Below are 19,626 nucleotides of genomic sequence, written 5' to 3'. Positions count from 1 at the left end.
GGAGACAAGAGATGTCTCCAAATGACTCGACACTCATCAGGTCCAAGTTTTGAAAATGGTGTCAGGAAGTTAAAATATTGTTCACTATTGACCCATTACAAGGTTGATTAGACAGTATTTTAACTAGAGTTGATGACAAACTGGAGTTGAAATGATCAGTGTTATTCCTTTGTTAGTTGTGTCTAATGCTCCTTTTTTTTCAGGCAGACAACTTTTACTTAAATGTGTTTACTGCAGTTAAAATGACATATTTTGCTTTGTGTTAAATAAAAACTTTCAAAGGTATAATCATTCCCCTTATTTTGCTTAATGGCATTTAACTCTGCATGTCATCCCTGAAATTCTGACGCACAGAATCACAAGTCCAAGTGTGAACTGTGTCACAGAGTAAACACAATAAAAACATGCATTATCTGCAGCATTGTTCATTAAAATGCTTCAACACTATTAATGTATTACAGAAAGTATACATACGGTAAGCACACTTAATTATATTGTAGACCATTGCATTAGGTAATGCATTCAGTAAGTACTTTTACTTTTAATACTTTAAGTATTTTTAAAACAAATAATTTTACTTAAGTAAAAACGTAAATGTGGTACTTCTACTTTTACTAGAGTACATTTTTGTCTGTTTATTTGTACTTTTACTTTAGTACAGAGTCTGGGTACTTTCTCCACCACTGGGTGACCCCGAGCATCTGAACATTTTCAAACGACGTTGATCACGATAGAGTGCGGTCCCTTTCACAATAAGAGCCTATATTCTGACGTGTCCGCCACAACTGAATAAATATTTCTAATACTACTTTAATAATCGAAAGAAATCTTGTTTTTTTGGAAGTAAAATTTCAAAATGAGGCATGAATCAAAGGTATGTCCACAGTTTTGTAAGTTGTTTTATATTTTTATTGTGATTATTCGGTTAAACATTCACTTTCACAGTCCTCAAATTTTAGATTAGATTTGGGCAGAAATATAAAAGAAAGAAAGAAAGAAAACAAACAAGCAAACAAAAAATAGCTTTTTTGCTGCTGTACTGAAGATTATAAAATGATGAACAAAATGTTCCTCGCTGTTTTTCAAAGTAAAACTCTACAGTTGAAATTCCGTGGAGCTTATTTCCGGTTCCGCCCAGGCTCAGCGCCATTTTGATGAAACAGCGAGAAGAGGAGCAGCTCGGATTACCGAAATGGATTTTACAGACTCAAATTAAACTATCATCTGGACAACTCGCGGATTTTGGTGTGGACAAATCTTCGTTACAAGGAGTTTTTCTCGTTTGTGACTGAGTACATCGTTGGATTTTTGTCGACTTTTCGTGGGATATTAATCGTAGCTTCGCTAGCCGTTAGCCTTTGTCAGGCCGTTAGTGTTTCAGAATGTGGTGAGGCCTATGTAGCATGTTAGCTGTTTGCACGTTTTACTCGGAGCGTTACGGTTTTGGATTAACATTATTAAGTCTAACAGCAGTAATATAAACATTGTGGACTCTTTGTGGATTTTTGCCCTACGGTTTTGTGGACTTTTCGTTGTTCGTTTGCCTGTTCTTTTTACAAAACTATCAAAAAGGCAAACCATTGTGGACTGTTGCTCGGAAAAGCCTTGCGGCGCAGCCGGTTGGGCTTTCCATCAAGGACATTTCACCAAGGACTTGGCCAGATTGACACCCATATAATAATACACATCCTACTGCATGGACTCTTTTGGATTTAATCGCACTCTGGTGTGTCTTATTGGACTTAAGAACTGACGAGGTCCACGGTGCCTTCAGGCGCTTTGGCCTCACATCTCGTTCATTTTGTTTGGCAATGAACGATAAAGACTGTCGTCATCTGCAAGCTGAACCTTTGCTTGTTTCAGCATTTACTTTGTCAAGTGTTTCCTCGAATATAAAGAAGGTTTTCCAATTAAAGTTTCCGCATTTAGCCTGTGTTCAGTGTTGAGGCTGTTTGATTTTCTCACAATAACAGACCTGTGTTCCTTTTTAACCTTCTGTTTGGTTGACATTATTTAGAGCTGTGAAAATGTCGTGTGTTCACTATAAGTTCTCTTCCAAACTGGACTACAACACAGTCACTTTTGATGGGCTGCATATCACCCTGAGTGAGCTTAAGAGGCAGATTATGGCCCGAGAACGCCTCAAGGCCACAGACTGCGACCTGCAGATCACCAACGCTCAAACCCGAGAAGGTATTTTACCTGCAGACACTGACATCATGCCTTTAAAACTACTAACACCAGTTCATTAAGGTTGTAAAGACATTTGGCAGGCTATGTTTGTATTAATATGCAGTATTATTTACAACATGTTAAGATATTCTGTCAAGTAGGCCTGTCACTATGATAAACTTTGCTGGGCGATAAATTGTCTCAGAAATTATTGCGATAAAAGATAATATTGTTTGAAATTTGACAATAATTAGAAATTATTGTCAAATTTAAGAAGAAATGTTTTTTGAAAACTGGATGGCAGTACAAGACTGTTTGAACTGAAGGATGGATAGTGAGGGAGTGAGCCGCGTGTTTCAAAAAAATGTGAGGGAGGCCTATTGACGTGACATGGGCTTCGGTTTTCAACGTGGCGGACGCTTGGTGTGGTTTGAGCTCTTTAGCATAGCTTTTTTTCCCACACCAAACTTTTAATAAAAAAATGATTAAGTTCTGAGCTTCTTTTTGTAGAGAGAAACAACTTTTTACACAAAGGCACATGTTTTAACCGTGAGCTTCGACAAGACGGAGGTTTTGTCCCAAGGTCGGCCTGTTAGCTTAGCTTGTAGCTTAGCTGCTTTAAACGATCCAAAAACACAATTTTGGATGGTTAAAACGTATTTTAAAGAGAAAAGGAGGGGTCAGTGAAGAGCACCGGAGTTGAGCTGTTTGTCATCCAGTGTCTTCAGTAGAAAGAGAGACGAAGAAACGATAAAGCCGATCAATGAAAATGAGATTAATTGGTTTGTTTATTGCGACAGGCCTAGTTACAGGTCAGCAAAAAAATTATTTTCTCTAGAAGTAGTCAAATAACTTGTCTAATAAACAATGTGGCTAATGAAAAACTAGAAAGTCAGTGTTGGGTATCCATTGCTTATTTTCCCCACTTATACAGCTGATTGGGTGGGATTTGCATGTTTTTTTTTTTACCTCTGCTCTTTTCTGCATTGTCTGGTAAATAATTGGCTTCTCTCAAGACTTTTTTTTTTAACAATGTGAATAGACAATAGGTTCACTTTAGTTGGGATATGGCTATAAATATTAGCTGCATTACAGTAGTTGTTTTGTGGGTTATTAAAATAAAATCTTTCAAGCCAGTTTTTTAGTTGGGGTTGATAAAGTCTAACCTCTTTAATCTATTGTTGGATTAGTGTGTTATCTTTTTAGTCTGACCGTAGAAATTCTGAGCTCTAGTGCAATTAAGTTTAAAATCAAAAATTGTGGTGGATATATCAGATGGCAGATCCAGGGTAATTTTTACTTTTGCCTATAAGTCTGCTTTGGTCACTGAACCAATGTTAATTTAGTCTGCTTGATTACACCTTAAAATTTCTGGCTAGTTTACCAAAACAACTTGGATTATAACCTGAAATCCTAGTTTTTGTTTTAGCATGCACTTAAATCCTAAAAAAAGCATATTTGTTTATGACGTTAGTCAATATGAAGCATACTGATGGCTTTATTTATACATTTAATGTTTACGTGATTCCAATGTATAATGGGTTTTTATGCTAAACTTGTGTGAAATGGCAAATTTTAATTACATGGTTGGGATTCAAAGAGGCAAAAGTAAAACTTAGCCAGCACCCATGGGTGAACATTTAGATCCGTCTTTATTTTAGTGTTATCTTCGAAAATACTCAAATGTTGTTTTGAATATAACCAAGTCTTGTGCTCAAGATTTAATGATGTTTTGTATCTTTTTTTTTTTTTCATAGAATACACAGATGATGACGCACACATCCCAAAACATTCATCAGTGATCGTTCGACGCACTCCGATCGGAGGAGTAAAACCTGCTGGCAGGACGTTCATTGTGTGCGTGTTTCTAAAATGCATTATTGTATTCAAAATATGACAAGGGTGTATCATAGTTAATGTTAAATATTTTTAAGCAATACTTTCCTTGCTTATTTTATTTTTCTCCTATCTATACATTGCAATTGTAAATTTGATCCAGCAGTGAATTCTTACGTTTGTTTTGTTTTTGCAGTGATCGTTCTGACTCAGCTGTGGTTGGATCTTCTAGACCCGTATGTAAAACAAACCAAAAACAACACGCTGTCCTCCACACTTCTCTTTCTCCCACTCTATCTGGCTTTAACCACCTTTCTCGAGAACATACTGTCAACAAGTTGTATTTTCTGTTCAGTTTGTGTTTTCTGCACTTTTGTTAATCTCGACGTTGATGTTGTTTGATGCCTTTTTTGGGACGGGTTTCTTGAAACCAAAGCAGTTAACATAAATTGTTACTGTCCTAGAACCCTAGTTTTATTACTGTTTTTGAATTTTATCGGTTTAAATATATAATGGCTGAAAGAGAAGAAGTAAATGGCGAAAACAATCTAGGAAACTTTTTTTTTCCATGCGTTAAGGTGACTAACTGTTGAATTGTTGCCCCGCTGCATTTTCCTGACAACAATATTAAACATGACTGTATTTCATATTGAAATGGTTTTGTCGCCTGCTGTAGTTCAGGCAAATGTGTTTTAACAGCTATTTGTAAAAATTATTCTTGTATTGATAATTTATTGTAATTTGTTTCCTGTGCAATTTTGATCTGGTTTAAAACCCTAAAAAATTAAAAGTGCAGATGGGATTGATTGCAATTAACGCTTAATTGTTTTTACAAGACTAAGGTTTAATTTTAGGTTTACCCTGCTAAAACATTATGCTCTGATGTGTTCAGTAACAGTTATCAGTGTCAGATGTTTTGTCTTGTACGATTTCATCATGAATTTGTTCTGTTCTGCCTTCGATGTGGACTTCACTAAAACCTTAAATCCTCCCAGCTCTTTAACCCTGCTGAGTTACACAGATATAACTGATGATCAATGCCTGTTTTACAAAGAGTCCAAAACCAGATGAAAGTGTATTTGTACAAGTGTGGTTTTGGGTGGAGTGGGGCAGAAAAGTATATATTTTTTGATAAGATGCTGTGATCTGACCTTTGATCTGTCATGTTGTGATCCTATCACATAAGTAGTGAAGGAAATACCTTGTGAATCTCTGGAGGCCTTTAACGGTTACTGCAGTGAGAAAGTATCCTGGTGAAGTGTGTCCTGTAAGCTGTAAGCTTCAGAACCTAATCAATAAAGTTTTTCAGTGGTTCAGTGTGAGAACCGCCTGCACCAGATCCCTGTGTGTTCCCTCCACAGCAAACTGTAATAACCATCGGTTCCTCCAAGCTCCGTGGATTGGGATGGACACACCATCTGCATAGTTGTCCCGTTTACTAATAAGTCTTTGTCTAATCAACCTTTTAAAAAAAAAAGTGTAATGTGCTTGAGACTAGATTTTAATATCTTATCAGTTTTACAAAAATATGAAACTTATTTAAGCTAACAGTCCACAGTGGTTTTAAGGGGCAATTTCAAAGATTGCTGACCAGTGCCCAGCGCTTCTAATCTATAATAGCCATATATATATATATATATATATACAGGTCCTTTTCAAAAAAATTAGCATATTGTGATAAAGGTCATTATTTTCCATAACGTAATTATAAAAATGCAACTTTCATATATTTCAGATTCATTGCACACCAACTGAAATATTTCAGGTCTTTAATTGTTTTAATACTGATGATTATGGCATACAGCTCATGAAAACCCAAAATGCCTGTCCCAAAAAATTAGCATATTTCATCCCACCAATGAAAGACGAGTGTTTTTAATACAAAAAAATGCCAACCTTCAAATAATCATGTTCAGTTATGCACTCAATACTTGGTCGGGAATCCTTTTGCATGAATGGCTGCTTCAATGCGGCGTGGCATGGAGGCAATCAGCCTGTGGCACTGCTGAGGTGTTATGGAGGCCCAGGATGCTTCGATAGTGGCCTTAAGCTCATCCAGAGTGTTGGGTCTTGCGTCTCTCAACTTTCTCTTCACAATATCCCACAGGTTCTCTATGGGGTTCAGGTCAGGAGAGTTGGCAGGCCAATTGAGCACAGTAATACCATGGTCAGTAAACCATTTGCCAGTGGTTTTGGCACTGAGCAGGTGCCAGGTCGTGCTGAAAAATGAAATCTTCATCTCCATAAAGCTTTTCAGCAGATGGAAGCATGAAGTGCTCCAAAATCTCCTGATAGCTGCTGCATTGACCCTGCGCTTGATAAAACACAGTGGACCAACACCAGCAGCTGACATGGCACCCCAGACCATCACTGACTGTGGGTGCTTCACACTGGACTTCTGGCATTTTGGCATTTCCTTCTCCCCAGTCTTCCTCCAGACTCTGGCACCTTGATTTCCGAATGACATGCAAAATTTGCTTTCATCCGAAAAAAGTACTTTGGACCACTGAGCAACACTCCAGTGCTGCTTCTCTGTAGCCCAGGTCAGGCGCTTCTGCCGCTGTTGCACCTGTAGCCCATTTCCTGCACACGCCTGTGCACGGTGACTCTGGATGTTTCTACTCCAGACTCAGTCCACTGCTTCCGCAGGTCTCCCAAGGTCTGGAATCGGCCCTTCTCCACAATCCTCCTCAGGGTCCGGTCACCTCTTCTCGTTGTGCAGCGTTTTCTGCCACACTTTTCCCTTCCCACAGACTTCCCACTGAGGTGCCTTGATACAGCACTCTGGGAACAGCCTATTCGTTCAGCAATTTCTTTCTGTGTCTTACCCTCTTGCTTGAGGGTGTCAATGATGGCCTTCTGGACAGCAGTCAGGTCAGCAGTCTTACCCATGTTTGTGGTTTTGAGTAATGAACAAGGCTGGGAGTTTTTAAAAGCCTCAGGAATCTTTTGCAGGTGTTTAGAGTTACGTCGTTGATTCAGATGGTTAGGTTAATAGCTTGTTTAGAGAACCTTTTCATGATATGCTAATTTTTTGGGACAGGCATTTTGGGTTTTCATGAGCTGTATGCCATAATCATCTGTATTAAAACAATTAAAGACCTGAAATATTTCAGTTGGTGTGCAATGAATCTGAAATATATGAAAGTTTCATTTTTATCATTACATTATGGAAAATAATGACCTTTATCACAATATGCTAATTTTTTGAGAAGGACCTGTATATATATATATATATATATATATATATATAATGTTTGCATTTGTTTAATTTGTTAGTGATGCTTATTGCAGATTTATTAGTTTTTCAAAAAAATAAAAATCCTGAACTATGGAATGGGTTCGGCTGGTCAGTAAAGCCATTTCTGACATTGTGGTAAAAAGCCTTTATTGATTGTGGCCTGCTTAAAAATGTTTGTTATATTTGTGGTTAAGTCCACAAAGTTTAAAAAGTAATATTTTAAAAGAAAAATATTATTAAATAGTACAAGTAAACGTATGAAATAATTCAATAAGGAACAGTAACATCCTTGTTAGCTTGCTGTTTTTTAATTTTTATGCTCTTATTTTTTTAACAATTGGCCCGTCCACAAATAACGCATAATATTTCTTCCATATAGTTTTGGACAAACAAAGAGCTAAGAATTTTATGTACCTTTTAGCTTTTGTGTTGGTCAGTAGAGAAATGACCCTTGGGCTGCGGTAGCTTGGTGGTCAGTGCCGCTGTCTTGTAATCCTGAGGTTGCAGGTTCGAGCCCAGGCTGAGTCATGAAGGGCATCCAGCGTAAAACATTTGCCAAATCTTACATGCGAGTTTGCTCCTGAAGAAGGGAGCAACCAAAAGAAACTAACTAGTAGAGAAACGACCCATGTGAGAACATTATTTTGTGTTCGTTTTAGGTGCTCGTTCATGTGCTTTTACGTGTGCTACAATAGAGCGAATATGTTGTGAAAACATGAGTGGACTGGACACAGATGTGGAAAACTGGGCTGCCCAGTGTGTTTAATGAACATGTTAAAGTTTTTCATTTATATGCTCTGGTTCTCCTGCAGACGGATTCTTCTCCTTCTTTGACTCTTGCGCAGCTCGCCAAGGTAGCCTTCTTATAAATGTCAAGTCCCCCCCCCCCCCCCAAAAAAAATCACCAGAAGTTTATTGAATTATTTGAATCTTTTCTAAAAATTTTTATCTTTCCACTGCGTTTTAGACCCCAAACCTGGTAGACGCAAATGCATCCGAGGAGGACAAGATTAAAGCCATGATGTCTCAGTCGAACCATGAATACGATCCTATACAGTTAGTAAACACGCTTCACGATCTTTACTTTATTTAATCAAACTCTTCTATACTTTAAATGAATTTATACTGCTTGACTAAATTTAACTTTAATGTTATAGTTATTCCAAAAAGGCAACTGGACCCCCGCCTGCTCACTATCTCTGCTATCGCTGCGAGAAGTCTGGCCACCACATTCGAAACTGTCCTGCGCTGGTAATTGTGCACCGTTTAATTGTATTCTGTGGCATTAACTGTTTACCATTCATGTTCGTTTTCACACTTTATAATAATGGCTTGTGTTTTTTTTTTTCTTTTCTCAGGCGCAGGATAAAAGTGCAGAAGCTCCTAAGCAAGTAAAAACCAGTAAGGGCATACCACAGAGCTTCATGGTGAAAGTGGAGCCAGGAGCCAAGGGAGCGATGTTGACGAACACCGGAGAATATGCCATACCGGCTATAGATGCGTATGTCAGCTGAAAATATTAAATTTTGCTGAATATTATGTTTTTCATTTGGCTTTTCACAGTTTTTTTTGTTTAAAGATCAAATGTCTTTTTTGCCCTCAAAATAAGTGTCGACTTGTATTTCTAGAGAGGCGTATGCTCAAGGAAAGAAAGAGCGCCCTCCGTTTGTTCCTCACGAACAGTCGTCGTCTGAAGATGATTCAGACCCGATTCCTGATGAACTCTTGTGTCCGATCTGCAATGACCTGATGACTGATGCTGTGGTTATACCCTGCTGTGGAAACAGTTACTGTGATGACTGTGAGTGACTAGATCATTAACAAAAAGAAACCTAATTAGTGCATTAGTTTATGTTGCTGTCATAAATATGTCTGATACATCAGTGGTATTGTACTGCCGTGGTTTTCTATCCTGGTTGATCTTAAATGATTCTGTGTCAAAGTGGTTGGATGAGATTGGGCAAGTTCCTGTTTAACACACGGGGTGGTTTGTCTGTTTCCAGGTATCAGGACCTTTTTGTTGGACTCAGAGGAGCACATTTGCTTCACATGCAAACAGTCGGACGTGTCGCCTGACAATCTTATTGCCAACAAGTTTCTTCGACAGGTAGTTTCTTCAAATACTTGACTTCTTGTATGGTGTTGAGGTTACGTGAATTGATTTTAAACTTATGATCCATATTGTCATGAAGGCTGTGAATAACTTCAAGAATGAGACGGGTTACACCAAACGTGGACGCAAGCAGGTCCAGCCTGCAGCCCCTCCTCCGCCTCGCCCACAGTTGTTCAGGCCTCTGCACTCAAGACAGCAGGACCCTCTTCTGGCCAATGTTTCTCATCCTCCATCAACAAGCGTACCCACAACAGCCCCTAAGTCAGAAGTCCCACCGCTTGCACCTTCTACTGCTGCAGCTGCCACTCCTCCTGCTCCTGCAACGCCTAGTCCTCCTCATGCTGCAGCAGTTGAAGAAGGAGAGGCTTCACCGACGCCTGAACTTGTTGACAGTCATTCTCCTGAACTCTCAAACAGCCAGGATGAACCACCCCCTCTAGAGTAAGATTTGTTAAAGCTGGCTGATGTTTCCATTCAAACTGAACGTCAAGAAGTAAGGTTTAAGGAGCTACTTTGATTCTTAACATGAATCTTTTTATTTCAGGGAGGCTGAGCCAGAGCCAGCTATGACTCGAGAAGACTCTTCAGGACCATCAAAATCTACATCACAGGTTGGTTCCTAATCTTGTAGGCCAGTGCTTTTTAATTGCACTTTAAAATACTTAACCTAATATGCAGCATACGACACTTGACTGAAATCAAGAATCTGCAGCTTTTCTTGAACTGTAACATGTTTTTTTCTTTTTTTTTTTTTCTCCAGAGCTACAGTTTGCCCGTTATTAGTCACTTGCCACCTGCAAGGCATTCGTCAGGTTAGAGGCTTAATTTTCTAAAGATGTGGTAAATGTAAATGTGAGACAAATAAAAGTGACTTCTTTATCTCTGCTGTATTAGGCCAGCAGTCGAGGCCCAGCCAGTCCCACAGAGGAGGAGGAAACAGACACTGGTAAAACTCATTCCACAAACCTGATCTTTTTCCTTTGTCAATTGTTGCTCTCATAATTATTCTCTCGTTTTCATACCAGGTACAGAAATCGAGGGGAGCAACCCCCTAGTCACCTCCAGACCGCACTACCTCCAGCACCTGCCCCTCAAGTTTATCCAGCTCCCCTGTATCCAGCCCCACCCCAGCCCTACCCTCCTCCGTACAGCTCAGGGCCCGGCCTTATCCCCCCACCTGCCATCAGTTTCCAGCCACAGCCTGTCTATGCCCCTGGACCACCAGGGCTGAACCCTCCCTGGATTGCCCCCGGTGCCCCGCCCTCTCTTGTCCCTTTACCAGCACCTCTGTTACCGCCTCATCTATCTAAAGACGATTTCTACAGACCGAGGCACCACCGACAAGACAAGTGAGTTAGTCTTTAAACAGCTACAGTACAACAGTTCAGTTTTGTTTTATATTACTAGGTGTTGGATGCTGTAGTATTGAACAGAAATAGAAAATGTGTGACAGTATATATATATATATATATATATATATATTATATATATATATATTTTATTTTATTTTTTTTCCCAGAGTTACATCCAAACTGGATGAATTCACTAAAGACTTCCATGAAGAACTTATGAAATACAGAAATGCTTCAAAAAGACGGAGACGATCCTATTCCAGGTAATTTATTTTAGAAAATTTTATCAAATGTGCTTTTATCAATTGCTGGATATCAGCTGTGCTTAGTTCTGACAGGCTGTTGTACAAACGGTCACATTGAAATTAGGTTTTGCTGTTGTTGGAGGTTTTTCAGACATTCATCATCATTTCAAACATAGTCTAAATAAAGTTCAGGCAATGTCAAGTCCTGTTCATTCTTGAAACATGACAGCTTTCATTAGGCCACCTTTTTACAAGCAAACCTTAATGACCCAGACAGTTATTTTCATTATTTTTTAATGCTCCTTCTGTGCATTAGAAAAGGACAGATTGAAAATTTTATTATTATCCAAAGTTTTTAGTCTTGCTTAAGTTTTTTCTTTTTAAAACTGTTCACAGCCATATAATAAATTAAACTTTTGTTTGTAAATACTTTAGTGAAGTAGCAAACAAGTTGCTGTACTTCTCAGAATAAACATGACTACCGTATTTTTCACAATACAAGTTGCATTTTTTGCATAATTTGCATGCCCTGCAACTTATAGGCCAAAGCGACATATTTATGGATTTTTCCCATATTTTATAAACTAATTTTTGTCTGCGATATGACCGTTTTCATTCATTCTTACTGAAAATATTGAACACTACCATTTTCAGCTGCTAGATGGCACTCACGGTTTATGGCATGCTGTTGTGTCATGTAATAAGTAAAAAGTGGCTATTCAGGGATTCTTTTTTTCGTATCACATGTGATACATGTGTAACAAAATTATGTACTTAGGGTCCCAGTTACATCCAACAATAAAATGTAAAAGAAAAACAGTAACAAGATGTAATATATGAACGAAGAAAAACATCAGTTACAAATACGCTAAGCACTAATAGCATAAAAACAATAAACAAAATACGCCAAACAGCAGCACGAACATGAGTCTGTGTGAGCAGATGAGCACGAATGAACACAGCAGCATGAAACCGAACACAGCAGCATGAAACCGATCAGCAGCAACATGAAACCGATCAGCAGCAACATGAAACCGATCAGCAGCAACATGAAACCGATCAGCAGCAACATGATGTGATTTCTATTAATGACACAATCTGCTTGCTATTGCCTGCCCCCTTCATCCAGCTCTCCTGGAGCAACCATCAAATCAGCTTCATTTCGCTGCACTGCCCCGGCGAAATGCAGCTGATTTGACCATTGAAGTGCATTTATTAAGTAAAAGTTCAACTGAGACACACCTTTGTTATAATGTTGAGCAAACAAATAATTGTTTTAGGTACTTATCTTGTTAAATTTCGAAGAAATGCACAGCGAGTCACCCTCTGTGCGTTTCTGCATATCGGTTTTTGAAATGCAGCTGATTTGACTGTCAAAGTGCATTTATTAAGGAAAATTTAGACTGAGACACACCTTTACTATACTTTTGAGCAAACAAATAATTGTTTTTAAGTGTTAATCTTGTTAAATTCTTGTTACAATCCTCCCCTGCACGCTCCCGCGGCCGCCTTTTGGCAGCCAATCGATTTTTGGCACACCGGCCCACATTTCCGGGTTGTCAACGGTTACACGGAACAAACGTGACGTGTTAGTGGTGATGCATAATAGATTCGGCAAAGCGACGTATTTATGGATTTTTCCACTTTATTAGACATATTTGGACTGATGCGATATGTACAGTGGAAAATACGGTATATTCACTGATGCTAAAGAATTAGACGATTTAACAGCTGTTAAGTTTTTCAGAATCAAATCGTTGTCATTAATTTCTGTTACCTAAACAGTCACAATTGGTTGGCCTTTAGTGCTTATAGAGATTGTATTTGCATAATCCATAATCACTTATGCACTTTCTTTTGTTTGTTTGTTTTTAACTTAACTTTTTCTTTCAACTTTTTGTTTTTCCTAGGTCTCGGTCATTCAGCCGCTCAATAAGCCGCTCTCCTTACTCACGCTCTAGATCAAGATCCAGGTCTTACTCTTTTTCTCCAAGTCGATCCCGTTCGCGGTCCCATGGCCGATCTTATCCCCGCTCATCTTATTCTAGACGCAATGGACGCAGTTTTGGACGTTCGCGGACAAGGTCCCGCTCTCGTTCAAGGTCGTATGGTTACCGGCGCTCAGGCTCGCCACGTTCTCCTCTCTCCTACCGGGCAGGTGGTTGGGATGGCGCAGAAAGTGCCAGACCCTATAGGTCGAGGTCACGGTCACGCTCTCCTGGTGGCTATCGGAGCCGTAGCCCTGGTGGTCGAAAGCCACCTCCTCGGGAATTGCTGCCGTATGACCTAAAGGGAGCCAGTCCAGGAAGTCATGACCGATGGGAAAGAGAACGGTATCGACAGATGGAGAAGGAATACACAGACTGGTACAACAACTATTACAAAGACTATGACGGCAAACATCCTGTCCTGCATCACAGAGGTCGTAGCAGAGAACGAGACAAAATGTCTTCGTCATCCAGAGATTATTCACCCCAGGGCAAAGGAAAGCGAGGCAAAAAAGAGAGAGATGGTGCACCTCATCATCTCCCATCTTCTGCTGCATCAGGTACTAAGTCCAGCTCTAAAATCTTAAAGTCAAAGAAAATTAAAAAGAAGAAGGCGAGAGAGGAGCCTCAAGCATCACAGCAGTCTCTGGATACAGGTGATGTTACTCCAGTCAGAGATGAACCAATGGATGAACTATCACCAAATAAAACACCTCCTGTCTCTTCGAGGCATTCAGGTGGCACCCAGGCTCCAAAAGCTTCAGCTTCTAAAGGTACTGCTGCTCCTGCTAAACCCACAACCAAATTAACATCCAAGGCCCAGTTGGATAAAACGAAGAAAGAAAAAGGTCTAAAGGTGAAAGCTAAACTTAAGACCGAGGCTGTGAAGGTGAAGAGTGACAAGTTGAAGAAAAAGACTGGAGAAGCTGTGTTGACCAAAAAGAAAGACTCTTCAATGTCTTCCTCTGTTACTAAATCATTAAAGACTGTTAAAACCAAACCAGATGACACTTCCAACTCAACTACACCCAAAAAAGACAAGAGTAAAAGCTCCACTATGAGGCCCGCCTTGATAAAGCCCCCGTCGGCTTCTTCCCACAATCTGCCTCCACCTCATCCTTTTCACGATGGCCCTCGATCCAGCCACGACATACAGGGTAGAAGAGACTTTTCAAAGGGTGATGGTCACCTCCCTCCTCTCAACAGACTCCTTCCCCGACCTCCATCACCAATAGATAGTTGGAGGAGGATTGGAGAGGAGTGTCGCCCTTTACTGGGACCCCCTCCTGAAAAGCTGAGGAGACTAGATGGGTTAGATGGTGGAGGGGATGCCCCCTTTTATATGCATCTCCATCAACCTCCACTCCGCAGGCTGCCACACCCTGCAGACAGACCTTTTCTTTCCTTCCCAGGTCCCCATGAACTGGGCCGGGGAGAAATAGATCGAGGAGCCATTAGACCTTTGGACATTCAGGTGAGTCTCTTGCCTCAGTCCTCAAAAAAAGTAGTTTGTTACATGGTTTAAATTTAAATTTTTTTATTTTTTGCTTATGTGTGCAGAAGCCATTGAGGAAAATCAAGTTGAACAGAGATCTGGGACGAAGACGCAGTATTGAGAGAGCCCCCTCTGACAGAACGCAGTCGGGTCCTGAAAAGACGACCACCTCAGAAGGAGCAGTCAGGAAGGAGCGATCAGCATCTGCAGAAAGGGGGATCTCCAGAGAGAGACCAGGCAGCGCAGGAGACAGGTGCCACGGGTCAAACCGAGAGCAGGACAGAGAGCGAGACAGACCTTCTGGTTCAGATAAAGGCAGAGAGAGGGACAAGGTTTCTGACAGAGAGAGGGACAAAGTATCTGACAGAGAGAGGGACAAGGTCTCTGACAGAGAGAGGGACAAAGTCTCTGACAGAGAGAGGGACAAGGTCTCTGACAGAGAGAGGGACAAGGTCTCTGACAGAGAGAAGGACAAGGTCTCTGACAGAGAAAAGGAAAAGGTCTCTGACAGAGAGAAGGACAAAGTTTCTGTCTCAGGCTCACAGAAAGCATCAGTGAGCAAAGGCACAGAAAGCAAGAAGTTGATAAAGACTGAACAAAACAAATCCACTGGTGGAAGTGGGGGTGGGAGGTCAGTCTCTGTGGATAAAATGACAATCGGCGAAAAGTCTGCCATCACCCGAAAATTGACAGACCATGAAAAACCAAGCGTTTCTTCCAAAGAGAGTGGGGATGGGTCAGAAAGAGTCACTACTCACGACAGGTTATTATGTTTGTATTCTACCGTTTGTCAAACAACTTTCCATGATTAGGATCAAAAGACAGCTTAATAGGCTGGCTCTGTCTGTAAACACAGTTCTTAATAGATGTAATTATATTCTCCCATTCCCCAGGAGTACATCCAAGGACAGAACAGCAAAGAGTGCCCTCTCAGGAGAAAAACCAGCTGCTGCTCAAAAAGAAGGTAATTAAAAGCTCTACAAAAGTGCTGCAGAAGATGATTGAGTTTTAGTTTCTGCCTTTTATTGAAATCTTTATAAAACTGCTTCTTTTTTCTCTCTGAGGAGCCAAAGATGGTCAGGAGACAACTGTGAAGAGAAAACCCAGGATCAGTCGTAAGGCTTTGACAAGCCACGCTGCAATCTCTAAGTAAGCCTGATGTACTTATGTTTTCACTTAGTGGTTTCAATGACTGTCAAATGGGGGTGTTGGATTTTTTTTATTTTTACTTTTTGAATGTCTGGTTTAATGGTGCCTTGTAGTGTTGCTTGCCATAATTGCCAGGCTATACAGCACCAGACTGTAAGCTGCACATACTAAATTTATTCAAACATAATTTTGTACATAAATAAGACGCAGCAGTGTTTAAGCAGCGAGTATCCACCATTCATTATCAGAATCTGTACCCAGCTCCTGGCATTATGTGCAGCTCTTGTTGTATTACAAGAATCAGCCACCGGATGGTGTTTCAAAGTCTATGACTTGTGAATCATCATGTCTTCATGATGGTTTAAACCATTTAACCTATAGAAAAAAAACACAAGAACTCTCTAAGCATAATCACTGGACAGAACAGTGCCAAACGTCTACATAACCAAAATTACCAGGACCAGTAGTTGACCAAAAGTAACTCATCATTGCTATGCTCTTCTTCCTCGTGTGCACTGAAGTCCCTCTTCTTCTGTGTCAGAATTGAAGAGGCTCAGAAAAACGTCATTCCCGCCTCCGTCTCTCTCTCGGCAGCAGTTTCCTTCTTCGACAGCCAGACCGATCGTTTTTAACTTGAAAGCTGCATCATAAGAAATTCTCTGTACGTTTTCCATTAATCGCTGAACAGATGAACAGATCTGTGCACGAGGCGCAAAATACGGTAACTGATCTGAAGAAATTCATACACGTCTATCTTGGGGGATGGGTCCGACCTCATTGGTCATTTCGGTTAGACTTCTGGTCACATGATGACAAAGTTGGTGGAGTTATGGTGGGTGCTGGACACCTATATGAGTACCCAGCTCTGTCAAAGGAAAATGTTATAAAAAATATGAAATTACATAAATCCCGAGTTTTTGGATAAACGGGAGGGTTGATTTTGATCTGATTATTTTGTCAACCAGTCATCCCCAACTGTAAATGCACTGAGACATGCAATTACTGTTGACGAATTAATAACTTTTTGACTTGCAAGTAAATTGGACTTATAATTAGACCTGTCGCAATAAACAATAAATCAATTAATTGCATGATAAATGAAAATGATCTACCTCGTTTTCTTTTATTGGCTTTATCATTTCTTCATGTCTCTCTTTCTGAAGACACTGGATGACAAAAGACTCAACTCCGGTGCTCTTCATTCACCCCTCCCTTTCTTTTTCTCTTTAAAATCTGTTTTAATCGTCCAAAATCACGTTTTTGGATTGTTAAAAGCAGCTAAGCTGAGAAGCTAAGCTACGAGCTAAGCTAACGGGCCAACCTCGGGAAGAAAACCTCCGTCTTGTTGAAGCTTCAAAATTCCTGGTTAAAACCCGTGCCTTCATGCAAAACGTTGTTTTTCTCTGCAAAAAGAAGCTGAAAACTTATTTACTGTTTTTTTTTTTTTTTATTAAAAGCTTTGTGTGAAAAATGCTATGCTAAAGAGCTCAAACCACACCGAGCATCCGCCATTTTGAGAACCAAAAAAGAAAAGAGAGCCCATGTCATGTCAAGGGGCCTCCCTCCCATTTTTCTTAGACACGCTACTTGCTCCCTCACTATCCATCCTTCGGTTCAAACAGTCACACTGCCAACCAGTGGTCAAAAAAGGTCCTACACTCAAAACAAATTTAACATTTCTTCTTAAATTTGACAATAATTACTAATTATTGTCAAATTTCAAACTATATTATCGTTTATCGCAATAATTTCTGAGACAATCGCCCAGCAAAATTTATCGTGACAAGCCTAGTGATAATTTATCTATTAAAATTTTTATCACTATGTACTTGTTAAATTCTTTTCTTTTTTTTTATACGACATCAGATTTGTTCCTATATGGTGACTAAAGCTAAAAAAATCCCTTCAGAATAAAATGCCTTACCTTCAGCTTTTACTGCAGACTTGAGTTGTTTGTTGGATTGTTCTGGCATCTAAACCAAGTTGTAACAGCAGTTAATCATTTAGACTTGTGCCCAGTCTAATTATTTTTGAAATTATGTTTGAAAGGTTAAAAGTTATATTCTGCTGTCAATTAATATATTTCTCAACAACAGGTCGACTAAAGAGAAAAGGCAAGACTCGGAAAAAGACAAGAAGAATGTATCTTCCAACCCTCCAGAGCAGCCTCAGTCCAGCCCTGTGAGCAGCAGTAATCGCAGCCCGAGTGCCAGCCCGGCCAGGGAAGAGCCCCTCATTCAGCCGCCCCCACGCTCCAAGTGGGAGAGGGAAGATGACGAGGAAGGCTTGGAGGATGGTTTCGCTGCACCAGTGTTGCAAAAGAGCCGAGGAAGAGAGGGGCAGCTCGAAGTCCCAAAATCTGTCAAGAGTGAAGTTAGGGATGCTTCAAGGGAGGAGAAGAAAGGATCAACCAGAGAGGAAAAGAAAGAGAAAGCTGTGAAGGAGGAGGGTAAGGGTAGCAGGTCTTCACATACAGATTTAGACAAACCACCCAAATCAAAAGTTGTGAGGGAAGAGGAAAGACGCACTTTAGGGAAAGACGATGATAAAAGAGGTGGACGAGAGGAGAGTCGTAACCCTGAGCCCAGGAAGCAGCGCTTGTGTTCCGACTTGACACGGGAGACGGACGAGGCGGCTTTCGTGCCGGACTACAGCGAAGGCGAAGGTTCTGAGCTGGAGAGAGGGAAGAGCGGCAGCCCGAGCGAGTCTGTTGTTCAGCCGTCCCTTAGTCCGTCGGCAAGCAACCTCAGCAGCTCAGTCCCCACAGCTGAAAAGAAGAAGAAACACAAGAGGCACAAAAAAGGCAAGAAGCACAAGAAGCACAGCAGCCAGGATAAAGGAGGGTCCCGGCACCACAAGCACAAAAGCAAGAAGAAGAAGCTCAAAAAGAGCAAAGACAAAGATGTGGAGGAAGATAAGAAGAAGGGAAAAAAAGGAAGAAAAGGCTCCATTTGAACTGGCTTGATTGCCAAATATCATCAACTTCATGGCTGTGAACAAGATTTATTTTATTTTTTTCCCAATAAACAACTGATCACTTCTGCTCCAGCTGCCTCCTTTAAAGGAATCAGTGGAGACTGTTGATCGTTCCTGACACTGACGAAGAGCTCCTGTTCATCCTCCTGCCACAACTCCAAACAGAACGAGATGGACTTTTGTTGTGCCTGAAATCGCTGCTGGGGTCTCGTAAAGTGCTGGTGGGGGTCACAAACAACTGGAGGGATGCCGTGAAGCCCCATTTTAATCAGCCGACCCAAAAAGACTGCTGATCACACAGCAATCAGTCTGATAGGAATAACGAGCACTGTACTCAGGGATGTGATTGCTTCTTGTTAAAGAATGGCTGTTTCTCTTTGAGTTGTTTGTAAATAGAAATGTTTGTTTCTCCTCGGTTTGATCACACCACAGTTTGCTTGTCAGGGCTTTAATATTGAACGACTGTCGTTACTGAAATCGCAATTACCATCTTTTTCCATCTCTACTAGCAGTTTTGCATGTTTTAGCACATAAGCTCCAAATGATGGCTTTTGGTTATTTTTAATAATTTACAACTATAATTTTTTAAAGTCATTATTCTGGTATAATTATTTATTTTTTTCATATAAAAATAAGCCGAAAATCTTTGTTTAGACATTTATTTTCCACAAGATTATAGCTTTGCCAACTGGTTTTCTTAATGAATGTCTGCTTGTAAAAACAATTAAACGTGAAAAGAATTAAAGATTAATGCGCTAAAACTTGCAGAATGTCTAGTTGTGTTCTTGATGCAGACTTGGTATTTCTGCCACACTGGACTGTTTAAATCAAGGATGTTTATTTAAAGACAAATCAGTCTTCATGTTCTTGCTCTTACAAGGTGAACTAACTCACGTTGCTGAGTGAATGTGTGTAGTGGTGTGAAAGTGAAATTTGTTGGAAATGTGACTTAATTAAAGGATGTTTTTTTTTTATTAAAAGGATTTGACCTCATTCTGACTTGTATTTTTCTTCCCCATGTCTGTTTGTCTGCTCAAGTCTGCATGAATCCAGTTCTTT

The 19,626-nt window shown here is 40.2% G+C and overlaps 1 protein-coding gene across 4 annotated transcripts; it reads left to right on the top strand.

Moving 5' to 3' along the window:
* The first annotated feature begins 1,151 nt into the window (after positions 1-1,151).
* On the top strand, positions 1,152-19,166 carry LOC119422361 (E3 ubiquitin-protein ligase RBBP6). 4 transcript variants are annotated; one of them, XM_037689720.1, is made up of 21 exons: positions 1,152-2,193; positions 3,930-4,029; positions 4,205-4,244; positions 8,062-8,103; positions 8,217-8,305; positions 8,407-8,500; positions 8,608-8,750; positions 8,878-9,050; positions 9,253-9,356; positions 9,442-9,803; positions 9,907-9,973; positions 10,123-10,174; positions 10,257-10,308; positions 10,388-10,711; positions 10,882-10,977; positions 12,870-14,421; positions 14,508-14,815; positions 14,864-15,205; positions 15,336-15,406; positions 15,507-15,591; positions 17,688-19,166. In XM_037689720.1, exons 1-21 carry the CDS (start codon positions 2,028-2,030, stop codon positions 18,544-18,546), a joined length of 5,121 nt encoding a protein of 1,706 aa, XP_037545648.1. In that variant the 5' UTR covers positions 1,152-2,027; the 3' UTR covers positions 18,547-19,166. The 4 variants fall into 4 exon arrangements, with proteins under 4 accessions (XP_037545648.1, XP_037545647.1, XP_037545646.1 ...); XM_037689719.1 differs by having other exon boundaries at positions 14,508-15,205; positions 15,510-15,591; XM_037689718.1 differs by having other exon boundaries at positions 14,508-15,205.
* Positions 19,167-19,626: the final 460 nt, after the last annotated feature.

Source organism: Nematolebias whitei, chromosome 16, assembly GCF_014905685.2.
Source record: "Nematolebias whitei isolate Nwh7 chromosome 16, NemWhi1, whole genome shotgun sequence".
In the NCBI taxonomy this organism is placed as follows: domain Eukaryota; kingdom Metazoa; phylum Chordata; class Actinopteri; order Cyprinodontiformes; family Rivulidae; genus Nematolebias; species Nematolebias whitei.
The sequence above is the reverse complement of the archived record's forward strand: the minus strand, read 5'-3'. Positions and strand labels throughout refer to the sequence as shown.

Coding starts and splice junctions, on each gene's coding strand:
- LOC119422361 (XM_037689718.1), top strand. CDS start 2,028: ATGTCGTGTGTTCACTATAAGTTCTCTTCCAAACTGGACTACAACACA. Junction 9,051..9,252: donor AAACAGTTACTGTGATGACT/GTGAGTGACTAG, acceptor GTCTGTTTCCAG/GTATCAGGACCTTTTTGTTG. Junction 9,974..10,122: donor CATCAAAATCTACATCACAG/GTTGGTTCCTAA, acceptor TTTTTTCTCCAG/AGCTACAGTTTGCCCGTTAT.